General features: G+C 35.5%; 1 protein-coding gene and 1 pseudogene across 6 annotated transcripts in view; one reads left to right on the forward strand and one right to left on the reverse strand.

Moving 5' to 3' along the window:
- Positions 1-24,905, forward strand: part of LOC112850019 (small ubiquitin-related modifier 2 pseudogene) — a 243,033-nt pseudogene that overhangs the window by 111,100 nt on the left and 107,028 nt on the right. The window lies entirely within an intron of this gene.
- Positions 1-24,905, reverse strand: part of PIK3CB (phosphatidylinositol-4,5-bisphosphate 3-kinase catalytic subunit beta) — a 191,641-nt gene that overhangs the window by 87,049 nt on the left and 79,687 nt on the right. For all 5 annotated transcript variants that reach the window (XM_086674382.1, XM_086674378.1, XM_086674381.1 and 2 more), the window contains 4 exons: positions 24,570-24,756; positions 18,980-19,205; positions 12,401-12,624; positions 1,680-1,859 (listed from right to left, as the gene is read on the reverse strand). In XM_086674382.1, coding sequence (XP_086530508.1) covers positions 1,680-1,859; positions 12,401-12,624; positions 18,980-19,205; positions 24,570-24,740 — 801 coding nt within the window. In that variant the 5' untranslated portion in view covers positions 24,741-24,756. The remainder of the gene's footprint in view (positions 1-1,679; positions 1,860-12,400; positions 12,625-18,979; positions 19,206-24,569; positions 24,757-24,905) is intronic.

Below are 24,905 nucleotides of genomic sequence, written 5' to 3' on the forward strand. Positions count from 1 at the left end.
TATCATTCCACTCCTTCACATTCCTTTGAGTACATGGTATATTTTCTCTTTCACTATGACCCTGTACAAAAACGTATACAAGCCTTTGTTTCTCTTTATAACAAATCCTAGTTTGAATAGAACAATATACCCTCCACTGATTAAAGTTTAAAAAAAAGTGTTAAAGAAGCAGAAGGCTACTTAAAGGATGGCAAAACATAAAGAAGTCAACACTCCTATGCTACCACCAAATACTTTTCATCTTCCTTCTTCATCTCATGGGCTAGAGTTCAAGTGTTGACTGTTAGAATGCCATAGTTCTCAAAGCAGAGAAGTTATAACTGCTTCTAGACCTTCTACCTACTAAACCACAAGAATTCAGGGCCATGCTAAAAATGTGAAAAGAAACGTGTAAAATCCTCTATTAGCTGCTAATATATCAAAGCTCCTTATTCTCAAACAGACATCACTTAATGTTTAGCATGTCTCTATCCCTCTTGCTTAAAACAAAACAATAAAAATCACAAATAAGAATAAACACATATCTTTATAAAATCCTGTTACTATTTACCCCTAACTTGGCATTTAGCATTATTCTTTATGTAATGACCATTTTTTAGTCTCCAAATTCAATTGCAACAAAAATATCTTCAAGTTCCTTGAAGTCAAAGCCATGATTCTATCCTTTAAAAGGACAGTGGTGGGGGAGGAGTACTGCACTGCTTTTATCTTATTTAAACTTCATTTTATTCGACAAACAATCTGAGGCACTATAAGTCAATTCATGATTGCATGGAAATAGGAATGTCAAACACAGAGGAAGTCTTTTGAGGATGTCCAGACCTAACCCTTAGAAAATTCCTACCATATGTGGAAGAAACAAATAAGGGAGGGGAGGGCAATTTTACATATTATACATATAATAATTATATATATAAATATATATATAACCTATAAAAGAAACTGAAAAGTTTTCTATTCACAATGAAAATTTATAAGTTTTTATACAATTTATTTAGTGACCATTTAATCAAAATATCTTGTTTTTTACTTCCCGCAGAATATTTTCTATCTAAATCATCATGTTGGGGTTTCTGGGTGGCTCAGTCAGCTAAGCTTCTGACTTTAGCTCAAGTCATGATCTCACAGTTTGTGAGTTCGAGCCCCACATCAGGCTCTTTGCTGACAGCTCAGAGCTGAGAGCCTGCTTCAGATTCTCTGTCTCCCTCTCTCTCTGCCCCTCCCCCACTCACACTTTGTCTCTCTCTCTCTCAAAAATAAACATTAAAAAAATGTTTTAAGCCTTTCTCTTAAAAAAATAATAAATCATTATGTTTACATGATAAAAAAGTAGGCAGCTATAGCAAATTTTATTAAGAATTCATAATGCTACAGGAAACTATAACACTGAAACAACCAAAAAAGTAGAAAGCAAACATTTAGAAACAAACATTGAATATACAATCATTATACCAAAAATATATATAACCTTAAGTAAAATGACAAAAACATGCCAAAATGTTAACAATGGTTATCTCAGAGGTAGGTAGGATTATGAATATCTATTATTTAATTCTGTATAATTTTCTATAGGTTCTAAATACTCTAAATGTGACAACACATTTTTATCAGAAATTTAAATTACTAAATGCACACACACACACACACATCTCTGGTAAACTGACGGTGAATACACATACCTGGAACTGAATTAGTGGGTGATCACCAAACACATATTCTACTCGCCCACTGACTTGTAACACATAGTCATACGGGCTAACTTCATCTTCTTTCCCATGAATAGTCAAACGTTTTTGGATTGCCAGTTCATTTATTTTGATAGGATTCATATTAGGAGATATTTGAAAGCTAAACACATCCTAAAAAGGGGAGTAGAAAAAAGGAACAATTTTATACTTGTGCTGAAAAAAATCACTCTTCACATTTGTACTTATTACTACATTGGATATAGCCATACATAATATCCACATATGTATATATATAATATGTTACATAAGTATATCCTTCACATTTAACATTCCAGTACATCTTCCTATTTTCTTTTAAATTTTTTTTTTTAATTTTTTTTTCAACGTTTATTATTTTTGGGACAGAGAGAGACAGAGCATGAACGGGGGGAGGGGCAGAGAGAGAGGGAGACACAGAATCGGAAACAGGCTCCAGGCTCTGAGCCATCAGCCCAGAGCCTGACGCGGGGCTCGAACTCACGGACCGCGAGATCGTGACCTGGCTGAAGTCGGACGCTTAACCGACTGCGCCACCCAGGCGCCCCCTTTTAAATTTTTTTAATGTTTGTTTATTTTTGAGAGAGAGACAGAGACAGTGAGAGACAGAGAGACAGTGCGAGCGGGAGAGAGGCAGAGACACACACAGAATCCGAAGCAGGCTCCGGGCTCTGAGCACTCAGCACAGGGTTTGAACCCACTAACCACGAGACCATGACCTGAGCCAAAGTTGGCCTTAACCAACTGAGCCATCAAGGCACCCCTCGTGTTTTCTGTAAGGATTTTTTAAATGTTTATTTATTTTTGAGAGAGAGAGAGAGAGAGAGAGAGTGAGAACGAGAGAGAGAATATGAGCAGGGGAGGGGCAGAGGGGGAGACACAGAATCTGAAGCAGGCTCCAGACTCTGAGCAGTCAGCACAGAGCCCAAAGTAGGGGTCAAACTTCCAAACTGCAAGATCATGACCTGAGCCGAAGTCAGATGCTTAACCAACTGGGCCAACCAGGCACCACTCCTGTTTTCTAAATATAATGTGTCCACAGGGGCACCTGGCTGGCTCAGTCAGCACAGCATGCGACTCTTGATTTTGGGGTTCTGAGTTCAAGCCTTACGTTGGATGCAGAGATTACTTAAACATTAAAAAAAAAAAAAAATTAAAAAAAAAATAATTTTTAAAACGTGTCCCGTCAAATTTGTTAAGATTTGATGGTCTGCAAGTCGTCTTACACTACACAAAGTACCACAGATCCCACAGGTCACACTAATATTTAACTAAAGTTTATCATTAGAAAGTTTATCAAACGCATTTCCTAAATATCTTTCTTTAAAAATTTTACACCAAAAACCTGCAGTTGTTCAAATTTAGTTAAACTGAGAATTTTATGTTGTCACTGGTAACAAGAGATGTACACTTTACAATAATTAAACTTGAATGAACAATTCTGTCCAATTTTATAACATATTAAAAGAAACAAAACAAATTTTAATTAATGAAAAATGAAGATACAGTAGGGACTGGATATTATCAAAACTGCTCATCATAAATCCCAAAGGTACAGACAGTAAAGATGATCTAATAACACCTGGAACTTCTCAAAAGCTAGCAAAATAATTTCACACCACATGATCACATACCAAAGGATATAAGAAAATTCACCATCTCCAAAGGCAGCTAACTGCTACTCTGGACAAATGTGATTGTTAGAGAATTCCCTGTACTGACCGGAGATGGATTCTACAATATTTCTAACAAGTTAAGTCATCTCCCTTTTCCACAAGGTACCTAAAATTCCAACTTTTTAAATATGAACTTACTGGGTATTCCAATCTATTTTCTCTAGTATTTTTACCCCTTTTCTCCTGAATTCTCTATATGAGTTGTTACTATAGGCATCAAAGCACATGAGCTAGGATCCTCACAGTCATATGAGGACTCATGATTCCACTTTCCTCCCTCACCTGACTTCCCACTAAGATACCAATGATCTTACATTCTAATGGGTTGCCAACTGTTCACCTCTCCATTTCCAGTAATACTCTTCAACTTCAGCAATGCTTCATGTTTATCCTAAAGAGAAATATAACTTCTTATTTAATCCCCTTGCACTATCTACCTTAAAACTAACCTTCATCTAGCTTAAAAGCAATCTATCTTTAAAAAAAGAGTCACATCAGGCTCTGTGCTGACAGCTCAGAGCCTGGAGCCTGCTTTGGATTCTGGGTCTCTCTCTCTCTCTCTCTGCCCCTCACCCACCCTCTCTCTCTCAAAAATAAAAAAATTTTTTTTTAAAAACTTTAAAAAGAGAGTCACAAAGAGATATGATACTCTTTTTTAACATACTACAAATGGTCAGAACTGTCTAAAGCAGTGCTACCCCAAAAAAATCTAATAATAGATATATTCTATTCTGTGCTATCCAATAAAAGTCACTAGCCACAGTGGCTCTTGAGAACTTGATATATGGCTATGAAAAGAAACGAATTTTAATTTTACTTGATTAACTTAAATTTAAAATTAAATATACACATGTGGCTACTGATTACTGTATTATATAGCACACATCTGGATAATGCCTAAGCAGCTTAATACATCATAAAATTATTCTATGATTCCCATTTACCCTCTATTTCATACACTGAGAAACACAAAACTGGAGAACACTCTCATTATCAGATAGCAAGAAGCTACAGAAAAGACCAGAAATGAGAACTGGGCTTGAAAAACTGCAGATACTGGAAGTAATACTCAGAAAATAAAATAAATATGGTTGGTATGTTTCAAGAATTAAAGACGGTTTGAAAATGAATAAAGAGCAAATATATCTGAAGAAGAATCAAACAGAACTCCAAGAAATAAAACATAATTAAGTGAAATTTGAAACTCAATGAAAAAGAACATGACAAATTTTAAAAGAGTTTTTAAATGTGACAATATCAAGTATTAGCAAAGATGTGGAGACACTAAACTCTCAAAATATTACTGGTAGGAATATAAATATGGAAAATTATTTTGCAGTATCTATTAAAAACTGATTACACACATACACCTATGACTTACCAGTTCTGTTTCTAGGCATACATCCAATAGAAATACGTAAATCAACATTATTTCATATAACAGCAATAATGAAGTTGATATGCTGTGCGTGTGTGTGTGTGTGTGTGTGTGAGAGACATGACAATTGAGGAAACGTGAACACTGACTGGAACTTGAGGATAAAAACCAAGCAAAACAAAACTAACAAAACAAAAAGATAACAAAGATAAGCCACACTTCGAGAAAATACACACCCAACACCTATGAATGACAAAAATTCACTACCCCCCCCCAAATACCAAGAACTTGTACAAATCAGTAAGACACACACTACATAATTTAAAAATAGATTAAAACAAACAAACAAACAAACAAACAAACAAACAAACAGGGGTGCCTGGGTGGTTCAGTCAGTTAAGTGACCAACTCTTGATTTTGGCTCAGGTCATGATCTCATGATTTGTAAGTTCAAGCCCCACATTGGGCTCTGTGCTGAAGTGCTCAGAGCCTGCTTGGGATTCTCTCTCTCACTCTCTCTCTGCCCTTTCTTCTCTCTCTCTCTCTCTCTCTCAAAATAAATAAATAAACTTCAAAAAATAGACAAAAAACAAACAACAGAAATATGAATGTTTCATAATCAGTTATGAAAGATACAACTGAGACAATGGATATACAGTTGACACTTGAACAACATGGGTTTGAATTGTGTGGGTCCACCTAATTATGTTTTTTTAATATAAATCCAGTACAAGACTGTAAATGTGTTTTTTCTTCCTTATGTCTTAATAACATTTTCTTCTCTCTAGCTTACTTTATTGTAAAAATATAGTATATAATACATATATTAGATATGTGTAAACCAAATATGACTTTCAGTCAACAGGAATCTATTAGTAGCTAAGTTTTATGTGGGTCAAAAGTTATACATGGATTTTCTTTTTTTTTTTTGAGAAGGCAGGGGAGAAAGCACGCACACACAAGCCAAGGTATGGACAAAGAGAGAGGAAGAGAGAGAATCCCAAGCAGGCTCCACACTGTCAGCACAGAGCCTCAATGCAGGGTTTGATCTCACGAATCATGAGGCCACAGCCTGAGCTGAAATCAAGAGTTGGACATTTACCAATGGAGCCACCCATGCACCCCCATACCTGGTTTTTTGAATGCAGAGGGATTAGCACCAGTAACCCTCGCATTATTTAAAGCTCAACTTACATTTATATAATGGAATTATATATAGTACCAACAGCTCAAAACTTTCCTTCAAAGACCAAATCTTAATCTCTTGATGATAAAATTCATGTCTTCTAAATTACTACCAGTGTCTCACCACCCTTGTTAATATTTTTCACATAAATGTTAATTAGACTGACTGGTCAGAAGTCAACTGGTTTTTCTTGTATTTCAAGCAGTTTTCCAACATCTCTTTGAAATACTTCACAAAATATTGCACCTTTAAAAGACTTGTAATTTTCCTGAGGAACTGGCTTGCATTGTATTGCTCAATGATTACAAACAACTATATATGAGAGACTATGCAACAAAGACACTGGGCGTATGAGTGGGATAGATATTTCTCCTTCGCAGGAAGGGATACAATTAATTAGTGATGACATATATATCATGACAACTGGGCTAATTCAGATAATGTCTAGATGGGTGAAGAAATACTTCTTCATAGTTTTACCGTATATGCTTCACTGTTCTCACATTTCTGCCCATGCTTCTGATATATTCTCAAAAATTCCCAGAAAGTATAGTCACCACCTCCTTCTACCCTCTGTACAACCTGCCCTGTTCCCTAACACACAGGAGACAATTTCAAATGCCATCTGCCCCCATCCCTTAATTGAGAGAATAATTTCATTTAACTTATGCTGAGTGAGGTTAAAAAAGAAAACAACACAGGTTTGAAAACGATGCTCAGGTTTATTGGTATCTTTAATAAATTATGACTCCTGGAATTAAAAATAATGCCTTTGTGGTTTGGCTGTTGGGAATAATGTTCTTTAAATCTGAAACATGATATGGGGCGCCTGGGTGGCACAGTCAGTTAAGCGTCCGACTTCAGCCAGGTCACGATCTCGCGCTCCGTGGGTTCGAGCCCCGCGTCGGGCTCTGGGCTGATGGCTCAGAGCCTGGAGCCTGTTTCCGATTCTGTGTCTCCCTCTCTCTCTGCCCCTCCCCCTTTCATGCTCTGTCTCTCTCTGTTCCAAAAATAAATAAAAAACGTTGAAAAAAAAAATCTGAAACATGATAATTCCATGATTATATTTATTTTGCTTATTAAGAGCCCTGTTCTATGCTGGCTGATAGTGACTATGTGGTGATCTAAAATTTCATGTTTTTCAAAGAAACTGCTGTCTGTAGTTCTCCCTAACAATCCTATGAAAATCATTTTTTAACCTATATGTATGCTTTGTTACATTTCATCTCATGCTTAGTTTAATATTCCCACATGCTGCTTCCTAATGTTGGTCATTAGCAGTAATGACGATGGGGTACCCCATGGCATAGTCGATTAAGCATCTGACTCTTGATCTTGGCTAAGGTCATGATCTCACTGTTTGTGAGCGCAAGCCCCACAATGAGCTATGCAGTAATGGTGCAGAGCCTGCTTGGGATTCTGTCTCTCCTCTCTGCCCCTACCCTGCTAGTGCTCATTCACTAGCTCTCTCTCTCTTGAAATAAATAAATATAAAAAAAAGTTTTTTTAAATGATTCACATAACCAAGTGGAATTTATTCCAGGGATGCAAGGGCGGTTCCATATTCACAAATTGATCAATATGATACAACACTTCAATAAGATAAAGGATAAGAACCACATGATCAATTCAACAGATGCTTAAAGAACATTTGACAAAGTACAACCTCCATTCATTATTAAAACCCTCAACAAATTAGGAGTAGATAGAACATACTTCAACACAATAAAGGTCATATACGGAAAACCCACAGTTAAGATCATACTTAAAGGTGAAAAACTGAGAGCTTTTCCCTTAAGACCAGGAACATGAAAAGGATGTCCACTCTCATCATGTTTATTCACTGTAGTACTAGAAGTCCTAACCACAGCAATCAGACAAGAAAAAAGAAATAAAAGGCATCCAAAGTGGTAAAGAATAAGTAATATTTTCACTATTCGCAGATGACATACTATATATAGAAACCCTACAGACTCCACCAAAAAACTACTAGAACTGATAAATGAACTCAGTAATGTTACAGGATACAAAATCAATACATAGAAATCTGTTTCTATACACATTTCTATACACTAATAATAAAGCAGCAGAAAAGAAATTAAGACAACAATCCCATTTAAAATTGCACCAAAAAGGGGTGCCTGGGTGGCTCGGTCAGTTAAACATCTGACTTCAGCTCAGGTCATGATCTCACAGCTTGTGGGTTCGAGCCCCGCATCAGGCTCTGTGCTGACAGCTCAGAGCCTGGAACCTCCTTCAGATTCTGCATCCCTCTCTCGCTCTGCCCCTCCCCTGCTCATGTTCTCTCTCTCTCTCTCTCTCTCTCTCTCAAGAACAAATAAACACTAAAAAAAAAAAAAAAAAAAAGTAAAATTGCACCAAAAATAATAGGATATGTAGAAATAAACCTAACCAAAGAGGTGAAAGACCTATACTCTGAAAACTATAAGACACTGATGAAAGAAATTGAGGATGATACATTGAAATGAAAAGACATTCCATGATCATGGACCGGAAGAACAAATACTGTTAACATGTCTCTACTATCCAAAGCCATCTACAGATTTAATGCAATCCCTATCAAAATACCAACGGCATTTTTCACACAATTAGAACAATCATAAAATTAGTATGGAACCACAAAACACTCCAAATAGCCAAAGCAAATGTGACAAAGAACAGCAAAGCTGAAGGCATCTCAAATCTGGACTGCAAGATATATTACTAAGTTGTAGTAATTAAAACAGGATGGTACTGGGGCACCTGGGTGGCTCAGTCGGTTAAGCGGCCGACTTCGGCTCAGGTCATGATCTCACGGTCCGTGAGTTCGAGCCCCGCGTCGGGCTCTGTGCTGACAGCTCAGAGCCTGGAGCCTGTTTCAGACTCTGTGTCTCCCTCTCTCTGACCCTCCCCCATTCATGCTCTGTCTCTCTCTGTCTCAAAAATAAATAAACGTTAAAAAAAATTAAAAAAAAAAACAAAACAGGATGGTACTGGCACAAAAACAGACACACAGATCAACAGAACAAAATAAAAAAAAAAAAACAGAAATAAACCCACAATTACATAGTCAATTAATCTTCAACAAAGCAGAAAATAATATACAAAGAGAAAATGACAGTCTCTTTAACAAATGATGTTGGAAAAACTGGACAGCTTCTTTCAAAAGAATGACACTGGACCACTTTCTTATACCATACACAAAAATAAATTCTAAATGTATTAAAGACCTAAATGTCAGAAAGGAAACCATAAAAATCCTAGAAGAGAGCACAGGCAGTAATTACTCAGACATCAGCTATAGCAACTTTTTGGTTCCCTGAGACAAAGGAAACAAAAGCAAAACTAAACTATTGGGATTATACCAAAATAAAAAACTTCTGCATAGTGTAGGAGGCAATCAATGAAACTAAAAGGCAACATAAAGAATGGGAGAAGAAATTCCAAATGACATATCCAATAAAGGGTTAGTATCCAAAATATATAAAGAATTTATACAAATTGGGTGAGTCAGTCAGTTGAGCATCTTGACTCTTACTTTCGGCTAAGGTAATCATCTCACATTTCATGAGATGGAGCCCCACATTGGGCTCTAGGCTGAAAGAACGGAGCCTGCTTGAGATTCATATTCTCTCTCTCTCTCTCTCTCTCTCTCTCTCTGCCCCTCCCCTGCTCATGCTCTCTCCCTCTCTCAAAATAAATAAATTATTAAAAAAAAAAAGAATTTCTACAAGTTAACACCTAAAAAACCAATAATCATATGAAAAAATTGGCAGAAGACATGAATAGACATTTTTCTAAAGAAGACATACAGGTGGCCAACAGACACAAAAAACAATGCTTAATATCACTCATCATCAGGAAAATTCAAATCAAAACAAAAATGAGATACCACCTCATACCTGTCAAATGGCTAAAATCAAAAACACAAGAAACAACAATCTTTGGCAAGGATGTGGAGAAAAGGAACTCTCTTGCACTGTTGGTGAGAAATTATACCAGTCCAGCAGCTGTGGAAAACAGTATGAGGGTTCCTCAAAAATTTAAAGATAGAAAAAATGCTTTCAATTTTTTAATTAAAAAAAAAAAAAGTTAAAAGTAAAACTACTCTACACACAGTAATCACACTACTGGGTATTTACCAAAAAAATTGAAAAACACTAATTCAAAGAGATATATGCACCCCCATGTTTATAACAGCATTGTTTACAATAGTCAAATTATGGAAATAGCCCAAGTGTCTATTGATAGGTGAATGGATAAAGAAGATGGGATATGCACAACAGAATATTATTTAGCCATAAAAAAAAGAATGAAATCTTGCCATTTGCAACAACACAGTTAGAGCTAGGGAGTATAATGATAAGCAAAGTAAGTCAGTAAGAGAAATACAAACACCACATGGTTTCACTCATGTGGAATTTAAGAAACAAAACAAACAAGCAAGGAGGCATAAAAAGAGAGAAAGAGAGAGAAACCAAGAAAGGGTCTCTTAACTGTAGAAAACAAACTGATGGTTACCAGAAAGGAGGTAGGTGGGAGATGGGTGAAACAGGTGATGGGGATTAAAGAGTGCACTTGTCCTGATGAGCAATGAATTATTAAAAACTTAAACAAAAAACCTCTCCATATATATATATATATATATATATGTGTGTGTGTGTGTGTGTGTGTATATATATACATATATACACACACATATATACACACACACACACACACACATATATATATATATATAAAAAATTGAAAAAGTATTCTATGCTTGGAATCCACTAAGATTTTACAGTATCTCCATTTCTCTTTTAATTTCAAAACATTTATTTTCACACATACTTTTTTACAATGATGATTACATTAAGATATGTACAGCCAGTAGAGATCTGACCCATAAGTAATGAAATGCAGACTGACCTAGATGGGCAAATTGCCCTGAGCCAGTGTTTTCAAGTTGACTTCTAGTCACCTAACAGTAGTAAATAAAATTCCCCATTCCAGCTTTTTCAAGAGGGCAGAATTCCCTAAACAGTATTTTAAATTTGATCTTTAGATTTTATAATATCCAAATCTTGGTTTAATTGAACTTCTGTCTGAACATATCTCAGGATACAGCATCAAATGTTTTTGTTGTTGTTGTGTTTTTTTTTTAACCTATATAAACTTCCTTTGTAAAAGGCCAGAAGGCAGGCTCCTGCTTTTACATTTGTTCCTACAAATATTTAGATACATATTGTTGGGAAGGAGGCAGAACTGAATAAAACTAGAAACATCTGGAGAAAATCCTGACTATACCACAGACCAGCTATAAGGCCTTGGCACACATACAAAAAACTTCTCTCCTTTTCATTTTCTTCCCTATAAAACGAGGATGGTAACACTTTATAGAGTTGTTTTTGAAAGTGGAGAATAAAGGGGTGCCTGGGTGGCTCATTCAGTTGAGTGTCTGAATCTTGATTTTGGCTCAGGTCATGATCTGGGGTCGTGGGATCGAGACTTGCATTAGGCACCACGCTGAGTGTGAAGACTGCTTAAGCTTCTCTCTCTCTCTCTCTCTCTCTCTCTCTCTCCTCCCTCTGTCCCTCTCTCCCACTCGCACTCTCTCTAAAAAAATAAAAAATTAATATTTACAAGTGGAGACTATAACAAAAATACCTTTCATAGCTCTTAGCATGGAGAAGTGCTTAATACAGAATGTTTACTAAAATGGGTTTATATCATTGTTGTTATCAGAGTAATTGAAGAAAGAACAGCACAAAATATTCTTGAACTCCTACCCTAATTCGAAGCCAGATCCTAGATGATAAAATGACCATACTATATACAAAGGTAGTACCATAATCTGGCTTCTAAAATAACTGTGACTATTCAGATACGGATTAACTGTATATACACACTCCATTATAATGTCCAATTCCATATCAGCACTTAATTACATATTTAAAGAATGCAAATATAAGAATATGGAAAAAAGAGATCATTTGATCAAAGCTTTCATTTTATAGACAAGAGCAAAATCACATGAGAAAACCCAGTAACTAAAAAACACTGTCTAGACTGGGGTTGGCAATCTTTTTTTGTAAAGACCCAGGTTTTGCTGACAACCTATGAGTCTTTGTCAATATTCTTTTCATTCTTTTTCTCTTTCTTTAACATCTCTCAAAAATTCCTTGAGTTTTTTACATCCCTTTTAAGTATAAAAACCATTCAAAAACTGCAATTTTCCAAACCCAATCTAGACTAATATAACATTGCATCAAAAATCATACACATGCAAAGCATGTATCATACCTAATGCTAAAATTTCCATCTTAAATCTAAAAATGCTCTTTGTAACAGCATTTACCAAGTGAGCAAGAACCTCTTCTAAGATTGGTGCTGCATTCAGGTAAAATCACAGATTTATTACAATATATTTCTTAAAATAATACAACACTACCTGACAATTTTCAAAATGAACAGCCACAATGAGCTTTCCTCCATAAAGTTTATCTTCTAAGTTTTCAAGGATGGATGGTTCATGTTCTGGTGGATACGTCTGTTTTAGCCAATCCATCCAAGACAATCCCACAAGTGACTGAATCTTTTCTTCACTGAATTTGCGCATTTTTATTCGGAATTCATTCACTTCAGGATCCTTCAGTGCATCAAATTCATGTAGACCTAAACAAATTTTTTTACAGTGTCATTTTGAGTAGCTAATAATAATACAAGAAATACAAAATATATCCAACCAAATATACTGGATGTTCAATTTTTATCAAGAAAACAAAACTGGGTAGGAAAATATTACACAAGGATCAAAAGAATATCCAGATAAAATAACACATTTCATATATAGAAGGTGAACACACAATCAGCTTTCTAAAGAAGACAAACTTGAAATCTTTCAAAGAAATGTAGTTAGGTACCAGTTTGATAAAGATAATCACGGAAATAGTATACACATTTTAAAACCACATATAAGGGGCGCCTGGGTGGCTCAGCTGGTTAAAGGTTGGCTCAGGTCATGATCTCAAGGTTTATGAGATCGAGCCCCAAATGGGGTTCCCTGCTGACAGCATGCAGCCTACTTGGGATTCTCTCTCTCTCCTTTCTGTCCCTCCCCACTTATACACACATGCTCGTATGCTTTCTCTCTCCCTCTCAAAATAAGAAATAAACTCAATAATTAGATAAAACCACTTATAAACTATCCAGTTTTTCTTTACAAACCAAGTAAAAATCACGTTTATCATATCTGAGAAAGCCTAAGAATCTGAAAACTTTTAAATTAATCAGTTTAAAACTCACATTTTTACTTCAGGCTCAGTAAATTTAAATTTTATAGATTAAACTTAGGTTTCACTGTGATTTTTCAACAATGGTTATATCAGCCAAAAATCTCATGAATATAAAATTATTCTTCACTGTACTTAATTATGAACCACTTCTACCATGCGGACAACTAAATACAGCAACCTTTTCATAAACTTATCATTATCCTAATAAACAATGCTAGAAATTTACAACAAATAAACATGCAGAAGTTTGTATACATAAACTTTTACTTGTAAGATGGCAAACCTTTTAAAGTTTAACAACACCCTGTACTGGAAGGCGTATTTATTTAATATTAGAAATTATAAACATACACATACATTCTTTGACCTCAAAATTCTGCCAACAGGAATTTTAGCCTGAGAGACCCAGTACTAGCCAGTAAGTGCCAAATATGCACCCCCAAATCATGCACATAAGATGCCCAACTTCTAGTGACCCCCCACCTCCAGCTTCTGGCCAAAAACTTCCAATCAGCCATACAAGAGGCATTCCCCCTTCTTTAGCATAACACTTTTTCACTCCCCTGCCTGCCTTTGGGTCACTGACAAACAAAAAGCTCCTTTACTATAATAGCAAGCTCTGACTAAATAGTCTGTTCTCATTGGGTGGTCTTTATTTCCACAAACCTAGAGAAGTACATTATTTGTACAACGTACTGTTAACAGTACAAGAATGTTCACTGTAGTTTTGTTTATAATAATTTAAAAACTGGAAATAAAGTTAATCATTAAGACCTAGTTTTAAAATTGAGATACATCCATATACCATTATATGGTAGTAGAAGTGATCAATGGATAGATTAGATTGGTATTGTTACATTAAAAGCTCCAGGTAAGTTAAATGTAAAAAGCAGGGACAAAATGAGTCTCGCAAGATTCCTTTTATGCAAATTCAAAAGAAAGAGTATAGAATATGTATACATTTTTGTTCTGAAAAGATACCTGAGATGATGACAGTATTTCTCGGTGCTGAGGACAGAAGTACAGGGAAGCAGCCTGCTAGTATTTGTTCCATAAGGCCATTTAATAACCTATCATTTGAATCTATACTATCTGAATATATGCATGTCAATCAGGGTTACCTAGACAGTGGACTTATCTCCATTGTCTATATTCTTTTACATATTAAAACAATTATTATTTCAAAAATAAATATTAGAATCAATCTGTGGTATTAAATATAAAAACATAAAAATGGTTAAGCCGCATAATGAATGCAGCAAAGGTAAAATCTTGAGAGTACATTATAATTTCCTGGATAGTTTTGGATCTGGAATGGAAATATACACTCTTATTCAGCCATGAAAGAACTGTAATTTATGCAGACTAGCTGAGGGATTTTGGAGCTTGTTTGCCAGCACAGCTGAAGCTCTTTCTACTCACAGACACAGGTATTACAGGTGAGGAAAGGGAAATGTGTACCTACTACATTTAACAAAAATCAAACTCTTTATCTCCCTTTATCTACTAAAAATCACGTCTAAACCACTTCCTAAATGTCTCTCAACCCTGTCTACTTCTCCTAGTTCCTGCAGCCATTAATTTATTCCCAGTCCATCATTGTCCCTCCCATGGATTACTACATCAGTTTTTCACTAATTTCTCTACTCCCAGTCTTAATCTCTCCAACCCATGCTCCATTTTCCAGTATGAATAATTCTTTATAAAATGCAAATATGATGGGGACACCTAGGTGGCTCAGTTGGTTAAGTGGTTGAATGTCCAGCTCTTGATTTTGGCTCAGGTCATGATCCCAAGGTCATGGGATGGAGCTCCTCATTGGGCTCCATGCTGAGTGTAGAGCCTGCTTGGGATTATCACTCTCTCCTCCTGCCCCTCTCTCCCCCTCCCCTACTCATGCACTCACTCTGTTGCTCTCTCAAAAAAACAAAAATGCAAATCTGATGTTACTCCCCTATTTAAATCCCTTCAATAGTTTCCCAACTGCTCCTAGGAATACGTCTCAAATTTTTATTCTTTTTAGGTTTATGTATTTATTTATTTTTTTGAGACAGAGCGAGTGGGGGAGGGGCAGAGAGAGAGAGAGAGAGAGAGAGAGAGAGAGATGGGGCTCAAACCCACAAACCACAAGATCATGACCTGAGCTGAAAGCAAGAGTTGGACACTTAGCCAAATGAGCCACCCAGGCACCCCAACAAACCTTAAATTTTAAGATAAGAATATTATTTAGCTTAGAATCAAATATAATTTTTTAATATAAAAGAAGTATTGAGTGAATAATTTCTTCACATTAACGACATTGTTAAAGTCCTCCAGACTCTAGATATCCTTCACTTTAAACTATACCACAACTTTATAGGTCGGGGAAAATAAGGGAGTATTCAAACATGTTTTTCAGGATGCTGACAAAATCCTCCAATCAAGATTTCCTAATGCGTATTTGGAGAAATGAATGCAGGGGTGACAGGTACCTTCACTACAGAGGATAATCAGAATCCAAAGAGCAGCTCTGTAAATAATTACTTAGAATAAACATAAAAAATAAAATGATCAAATATATTATCACTCAGGAAAAGGTATTTTTAGACCCATCAGGGCAATTATATCTATTGTTTTCTTTGGGGAGGAGGAGGCAGCAAACTTGTTCCTGAAGTTAAATTGAAATAATTGTTTATTGTTTTCCCAGGAGGCATGACCTCACCAAGTCCCCGGTTGTAGTCACCACATACAAATTAGCAATGGCAAAAACTGACTTGTTAGGTATTGAAAGTAAAAATTCATTGTAAAATAATAAACAGAATTACTCAAACTCCTAAATTAATGTTAACACTTGAATTTGTGTATATGATCATTAACATCAGGTTTCCTAGATGCACTGAAAATCTAAAATACAATTTATAAATAGTTAAGAATTTAAAAACTGTTCAAGTTAATATAAAACACTCTTTGCATCTTGATCAATCAAATTGCAGGGCACACTGCATTAAAATTTTTTATATAATCTTTATGATACAGAAGGAAATATGGTCACATTACTTATAGAAAGAGAAATTCAAGATATACATCTACCCATACCTATACCTATACCTATACCTATACCTATACCTATACCTATACCTATACCTATACCTATACCTATACCTATACCTATACCTATACCTATACCTATACCTACATCTAAACCTATACCTATACCTACATCTATATAATCCCTGCCTTGTGGCAGGGCAAAGTCAGTGTTGCCAAATAAAAAACCAGCATGCTCAATTCTATTTGAATTTTAGATAAACAATGAATGATTTTTATCAGGAAGTATATCCCATTTAATATCTCAATCTACTATATTTTTATTTGCTAAGTCTGGCAAGCTTATGTAGAGGTTAATAGTGGCTAATGAGCTCACATATTTTGGAGATCACGACTAGAAGAGAGTGCAGAGATTTCAATTTTGAAAACATGTTACATCTCAAAAGATAACTATATCCTGACAAAAGTTAGCTCTCTCTCTGGTGCTAACCTTTTGGGTTATCAAATATTTTAGCTTCCTTAACAATCAGTGTGGTTATGATCTACTTCCTTTCATCAGTATAGAAATATACAAAAGTTATATATCTTCATACACACACACACAGCCATTTGGAAAAAACTATATATCTCAATATTGCCAGTGAATATTCTTGTCTTGGATAAGACTGTGTTTATTCTTTTTACTTTTCCATATATTCTTCAATTCAAAGGGGAGATTTTTTGTAATGGAGAATTTAAAATTTATCAAAAAGATCTTTGGAGCTCTGGCAAATAGAAAGGAAAGCTCTCTACCGAGGTCATTAATATATAAGAAAATTTGGGTGGTACCTGGCTGGCTCACTTGGTGGAGTGTGTGACTCTTGATCTTGGGGCTGTGCGTTCAAGACCCATGTTGAGTATGAAAATTATTTAACAATAAATAAATAAAATCTTAGGGAAAAAATAAAATTTTGTATGGTAAATAATTACAAACCTATTTAAGGGAGAAAAAATATTGCCTAAAGCAAACTAGTTATCCTCTGAAGTAATTAACCTTTTTAAGGGGTGCCTGAGTGGCTCAGTCTATTAAGCATCTGACTTTTGATTTTAGCTCAGGTCGTGATCTCAAGGTTCGTGGGTTCATGCCCCAAGTTGGGCTCTACCCTAAGAGCATGCAGCCTCTTGGAATTCTCTTTCCCTTCCTCTCTGCCCTTCCCCCTGCTCACATGTGTTTGTGCTCTCTCTCTCAAAATAAATAAATAAACTTAAAAAAAATATTACAAAAAAAAAAAACAAAAAACTTTTTGAATACCAGGCTGTCATTCAGTAAATCAACAAGGTTCTGTTCTGTGTACTCAGAGGGAAGAGTGTAGTCCCACATTTGTAATCATTAGTTAGCCTGAATTGCTATAGGTCACCATCAAAGAATGCAATCTCACAGGGCATGGTTCTTGGAGGAGATAGCACTAGATTATCTTGAAGATACGTATAATCCTAAATGGGATGGTACTATATTATCCTGTAATAGTGAATTTAATCAATACAGAGGCCAATCCAAATCCAACAACCACCAGTCGATATTTTGGTTTTGTATTTAAACTTCAAGTCTCTAAATTAAAATAAAACAGGGGCGCCTGGGTGGCTCAGTCAGTTAAGCGTCCGACTTCAGCTCAGGTCACGATCTCACTGTCCGTGAGTTCAAGCCCCGCGTCGGGCTCTGTGCTGACAGCTCAGAGCCTGGAGCCTGTTTCGGATTCTGTGTCTCCCTCTCTCTCTGACCCTCCCCCGTTCATGCTCTGTCTCTCCCTGTCTCAAAAATAAATAAAACGTTTAAAAAAATGTTTAAAAAAATAAATAAATAAAATAAAATAAATTAAACTAAATTAAATTAAAATAACATAACATAAAATAACATAAAATACCATAACATAAAATAATGAAATAAAATAAAATAAAATAAAGTAAAATAAAATAAAATAATGAAAACAACCAAAAACTGCTACTCAAAAATAAACAAACAAACAAACAAACTTCAAGTCTCTTCCAGAGTTAACCTCTTATAGTACTTAACTCAAGTTAGTATCTTGTCTAAAGCAGGATACTGATATCCCATTGCCCCTGAGACAGCTATGATTATTACAACAAGACTGTACCATATTTTCTTTGTTATTCACAATTCTCCCTGGAATTAATTTGCAAAGAAGAACATGAACATAATTTATCTTCACTCACTACAAAAATAACTCTACTTAAAGAAAAATTAAGGAGTAAAATTTGTCAATAATATTGGAATTTATCAATCAGCTTAAAATCTTGGTTGGTATAGAGAGTTGTATATAAATTGTGTTTATACTGTAGAGGCATTTAAAAGAAACAGAGAATGTATCTCTCAGAAAAGGTATCTCTTCTCAAACTACGTGAGACAAAGGAACAACTTTTTTCTTTCCAATCTGCCAAGAAACATTATTTTGCAAATAAAAATAAGTCACTAGAAAAGGATGCAAAAAATATAACCCCTGGGATACTGTGGCAATATCACATTGCTACAGGAATTTATAAACATTTACTCTCAATTTTTACACTTACCTGATCTCAGACTGGTTAACAATTTACAGACAAGCATTGGTCCTTGGGCCATACTCTACAATGTCTTAGATTATACTTACTACATGTTTATACATATAGCAACAAACATGGTAAGAATTCATACTAGGAAGTACTTAAATTACCTTTTCCTATAAGGACTCCAATTTTTGAATCTAATTTTTCCCCTGGGTCACAACTTCTTGTCACTAATTTGAGAACTGGAAGAAAAGGTCTGACATCACAGAGCCTTCTTGTTTCATCTTCAAGCTCCTCATATACAGCAGTTTGATTCACACATGCAAACATATAGGAGTCAATTTCCATAAGGAGGTTAAACATTGGGTAATTGTGAACTTGCTTCCATAACATCTGCAAGAAAAAATTAGACACTTTCTGGAACAGAAAAACTTGCTCAAGTGTATAAAAATACATCTACAAAGATACTTACTACAGCACTCTTTGTAAAACTCAAAAACATAGAACAAGCCAAGTGTTTAGCAATAAAGGACTGACTAAATCAATAATAAAGTACTATACATCTGTGAAAATAAAAATAAAAGGTAACATAGGAAACTGTCCAAGATATATTAAGGTTGTTTTTTTTGAAATGCCAACTTGTAGTAGAATATGTATACTATTAACCCATTTTTGTAGTTAATGTAATAGTATAATGCACATAAAATGCACATACATAAGCAAAATCATTGAGTATCTGCCAGACTCATCAAGAAAGAGAGTGAGAACTCAAAATCAGAAATGAAAGAGAAGTTACAACTGACACCACAGAAATATAAAGGATTATAAGAGACTACTACAAAAAAATCATGTGCCAACAAATTTGAAAACCTAGAAATGGATAAATTCCTAGAAACAATCTTCCAACATTGAATCAGAAAGAAGCAGATACTCTAAACAGACTGATTGCCAGTAACAAAATGGAATCAGTAATTAAAAACAAACAAACAAACAAAAAAAACCTCCCAAAAGGGGCACCTACATGGCTCAATCAGTTAAGTGTCTAACTCTGGATTTCTGCTCAGCTCATGATCTCACAGTTCGTGAGAGCCCCATGTTAGGCTCTGTGCTGGCAGCGCAGCACCTGCTTCTATTCTCTCTCTGCCCCTACTCTGCTCATGCTTGCTCTCTCTCAAAATAAATAAACTTAAAAAAAAAAAAAAACCTTTAAAAAAAAATCAAAAGAAAAAAAAACTCCCAACAAACAAAATCCAGAACCAGACGGCTTCACCAGTGAATTCCACCATTCATAAAAGATTTACTATCAATCCTTCTCAAACTCATCTAAAAAAAAGGAATGCTTCCAAATTCACTCCACAAGGCCAGTATTACCCTGATACCAAAACCAGACAAAGACACTACAAAAAAAGAAAACCACATACCAATATCCCCAATGACCATAGCTGCAAAAATCCTCAACAAAATATTAGCAATGCAAATTCAGCAAGACATTTAAAGGTTTATTCACCACAATCCCTGCATTCCAAGGATGCAAAGATGGTTCATTATCCACAAATCAATCAATATGACATACCACATTTACAAAATGGAAGATAAAAACCATCTAATCATCTCAGTAGATGCAGAAAAAGCATTTGACAAAATTTCATGATCCTGCATGATAAAAACAAGTGGGAAGAGAGAAAATATACTTCAACATAATAAAGTCATATATGACAAACCCATGGCTAACATCATACTTAATTGTGAAAAGCTGACAGCTTTTCCTCTAAGATCAGAAACAACATAAAAATATCTACTCTCACCACCTTAACTCAACACACCATACTACAAGTCCCAGTCACAGCAATCAGACAAAAAGAAAAAACATTCAAATTGTTAAGGAAGAAGTGAGGTTGTCACTATTTATAGAAGACATGATACTATATATAGAAAACTCTAAAGATTCCACAAAAAACGATTAGAAATAATAAATGAATTCCATAAAGTTGCAGAATACAAAATTAATATACAGAAACCTGTTGTTTCTGTACACTTGCAGAGAAATTTAAAAACAATGCCATTTATAAGTACATCAAAAAAAAAAACCTAGTCTTATGCTAAGTGAAATAAGTCAGAGAAAGATAGATACCATATGATTTCATATATACATAGAATCTAAAAAACAAAAACAGGAGGCTCATAAATACATAGAGCAAACTGGTGGCTGTCAAAGGGGAGGAGCAGAAGGGACAGGTGGAATAGGTGAAGGGAAATACAAGGTACAAAAATACCATTTATAAAATAAGTAACCCAACGAGATGAAAAGCACAGAAGAAAAAACATAGTCAATAAAATTGCAATAACTTTGTATGGTGACAGAAGGCAACTACACTTATCATGGTGAGCATTTCAAAATGTACTTAACTATTGAATCACTAGGTTGTACACCTAAAAGTAATATAATATGTCAACTAGACTTCAATTTTTTTTTATTTTTTTAATGTTTGTTTATTTTTGAGAGAGAGAGACAGAGCATGAGCAAGGGAGGGGCAGAGAGAGAAGGAGACACAGAATCTGAAGCAGGCTCCAGGCTCTGAGCTGTCGGCACAGAGCCTGATGAGGGGCTCACACTCACAAACCATGAGATCATGACCTGAGCTGAAATCAGATGCTTAACCGACTGAGCCACCCAGGTACCACTATACTTCAAATTTTTTTAAGTGAATATCTCTGAAGGCTAAGAATCAATGAAGACATCCATATTTAACATTCTTATGAATATAAATAACATCTAATCAGAAAATAGAAAAAATTTTAACGTATGTATCATCACTCCCATACAAAATTTGTATTATTTTTCCTGCATTATTTTCTATTCATCAGGGTTATCTTCATTAATTAGCATTGCTCTATCAGTATAAATAAGCACAATCTCATATCACTTCCCCCAAGTCTCCTGGATGAGATCATGTAAAAGATCACTATATAAATGACAAGGTGGATGATAAATTTTAACTGCAGCCAGTACAAAAGCCAAAGCTGAAAATAACTGGGGATAAAACTCATAGCTAATCAGTTTTATGTATGAAAAAGGAGTGATGGACAACAAAAGAAAAAATAGGGAAACTGGATTTTCATCAAAATTTTACAAAATTCATATATGAATAGACACTAATGTGATAGTGAAAAGGCAAACTAAAGAATGGGAGAAGATGTTTGCAAATTATACATTTGATAAGCGATTAATATTCAGGATAACTGAAGAACTCTTACGGCTCAGTAACAAAAAAAAAGACAAGTGAAAAAATGTGCAATAGTCTTGAATAGACAATTCTACAAATGGCCATTAAGAAGAAGAAAAGGTGCTTGACATCATTAGTCACGAGGTAAATGCAAAGGAAAGCTGCAATAAGATACCACTTCACAGACATAAAAATGGTTATTATCAAAAACAAACAGGGGCACCTGGATGGCTCAGTCAGTTAAGCATCCAACTTCGGCTCAGGTCATGATCATGTGATTCATGAGTTAGAGCCCCACGTGAGGCTCTGTGCTGACAGCTCAGAGCCTGGAGCCTGCTTCAGATTCTGTGTCTCCCTGGCTCTCTGCCCGCGCCCCCCCCCCCCCCCCCCCCCCCCGCATTCTGTCTCTCTCACTCAAAAACAAATAAACATTAAAAAAAAAAAAAAAATAGGGGCACCTGGCTGGCTCAGTTGGTTTAAGTGTCCCACTTTGGCTCAGGTCATGATCTTACAATTCATGAGTTCAAGCCCCATGTTGGACTCTGTGCTAACAGCTCAGAGCCTTGAGCCTGCTTCAGATTTTGTGTCTCCTTCTCTCTCTCTGACCCTCCCCTGCTCGTATTCTCTCTCTCTCAAAACTAAACATAAAAAATTAAAAATTAAAAAAACAAAAACAAAAATTACAACTGTTGGCCAGAATGTGGAGAAACCAGAACATTTGTGTACTGCTAGTGGGGATGAAAAATGGTATCACTGCTGTAGAAAGCTCTTTGGCAGTTCTTTACAAAGTTAAAACAGGGGCGCCTGGGTGGCTTGGTTCCTTAAGTGTCCAACTTCAACTCAGGTCATGATCTCATGGCTCATGGGTTTGAGCCCCATGTCAGGCTCAGTGCTAACAGCTCAGAGCCTGGATTCTGCTTCAGATTCTGTGTCCATCTCTCTCTGCCCCTCCCCTGCTTGGGCTCTGTCTCTCTCTCTCTCAAATATAAATAAACATTAAAAAATTTTTTTCAAGTTAAAAAAGAATTACCATATGATATAAAAATTCCACTTCCAGACATATACCCCAAAAAAATGAAAGCAGGGACTCAAAAAGATATGTATACCAATGTACATAGTAGCATTATTCACAATAGCTAAAAGATAAACCAAAATGCCCATCAAAAGATGAACAGATAAAAAAATGTGGTATATCCATACAATGGAACATTACTAAGTCTTAGAAAGGAATGAAATTTTGATTCATTATTATATATGGATGAACTTGAAAATATTATGCTAGGTAGGGGTCCTGGGTGGCTCAGTTAAGCATCTGATTTTTCATTTCAGCTCAAGTCAAGATCTCACTTCATGAGATTGAGTCCCACGTCAGGCTCTGTGCTGGCATTTCAGAGGCTACTTGGGATTCATATACTCTCCCTCTCTCTCAAAATAAATAAACTTAAAAAAAAAAATAAAAACATAAACATATGTCATAAAAACTTTTTCTTAAAAATATAACCCCTGATTTTCATATTGGGTTCAGCTATTTGGAAAACATTAAAGAGAATGTTTAGAAAATAATTTCATTTACATTTCGTAGTCTTCACAAATCAATAGCACTCATCAATTCACTTCAAAAAATAATCCAACAAAACAAGCAACCCTTGTTATGTAAAAGAATTTGCTTCCAAACTGAGGCTCACCAGAAGGGAAGTGGGTGGGGGGATGGGTGAAACAGGTGATGGGGCTTAAGGAGTGCACTTACTGTGAGGAGCACAGGGTGTTGTATATAAGTGTTGAATCACCATATTGCACACCTGAAACTAGTATTACACTGTATGTTAACCACCTGCAATTTAAATAAAAACTTAAAAAAGTGGGGATGGCGCCTGGGTGGCTCAGTCAGTTAAACGTCCGACTTCGGCTCAGGTCGCGATCTCTGCAGTTGGTGAGTTTGAGGCCTGCATTAGGGCTTTATGCTGGAGCTTGTTTCAGATTCTGTGTCTCCCTCTCTCTCTGTTCCTCCCCTGCTCGCACTCTGTCTCTCTCTCAAAAACAAATAAACGTTAAAAAAAAAAAAAAAAAAAAAAAAGACTTTGCTTCCAAAGGAGGACACGCCATTCACTAGTGAGGGAAAACTTTTTCCTCCCCATAGTCACCATGAAAAGTAGTGCGGTACGGAGGGAAGTGGAAGGAAGAGACAGTTAAAAAGATTTTAACACAAAACTTTCTTCAACGTCAAATTCCTTTTAATAACCTGAATGAGCATTTAAAACTAACGTTTCAAACTAATGTTTAAATGTTTTAAACTAACATTTAAAATCAACGTAAGTTGATTTTTCTTAAATCAGGTATCACATATGGATTAAAAGTGACAGTAAGAATGACTGTTTTATATGTCCACAAAATACAAGGCAAATATCAAAATCTTTAATATGTAGTGACCCAAAGCTTAATCTTCTCTCAAACTGACCATATGATTTACACAAATAACATTTCCTATAATATAGTAAGTAAGCTACACTGATAAAAATTTTACCTATTAACATACCTGTTTAATATAGGAAATGGTAGCTTCCCGAGGAACCTCCAACTGAATATAAATCCCAGTGGGCAAAAGGAAATCCACAGGTATGGAGCCATCAGATGCTAACTGTGAATCCACTGCCCAGATGTCAAGGATGTCTGCCATAGCAGGAGGCATTATGAAATTGAAGCACATTCATAACCATGAGGCCCTAGAAATTATTAAGTAAAATGTAGTGAAACAGAAAATTAGCCAAATCTTATATTAAAATATGATAAAGCCCACTAATCCATAATTACTCTTTGGATTTCAATATAGCCAATTACGTAACAGGAGGCCAATTAAAGAGTAAGCCACCAG

The sequence above is a fragment of the Puma concolor genome, chromosome C2, assembly GCF_028749965.1.
Source record: "Puma concolor isolate L17-30 chromosome C2, mPumCon1.1.hap2, whole genome shotgun sequence".
Lineage (NCBI taxonomy): Eukaryota > Metazoa > Chordata > Mammalia > Carnivora > Felidae > Puma > Puma concolor.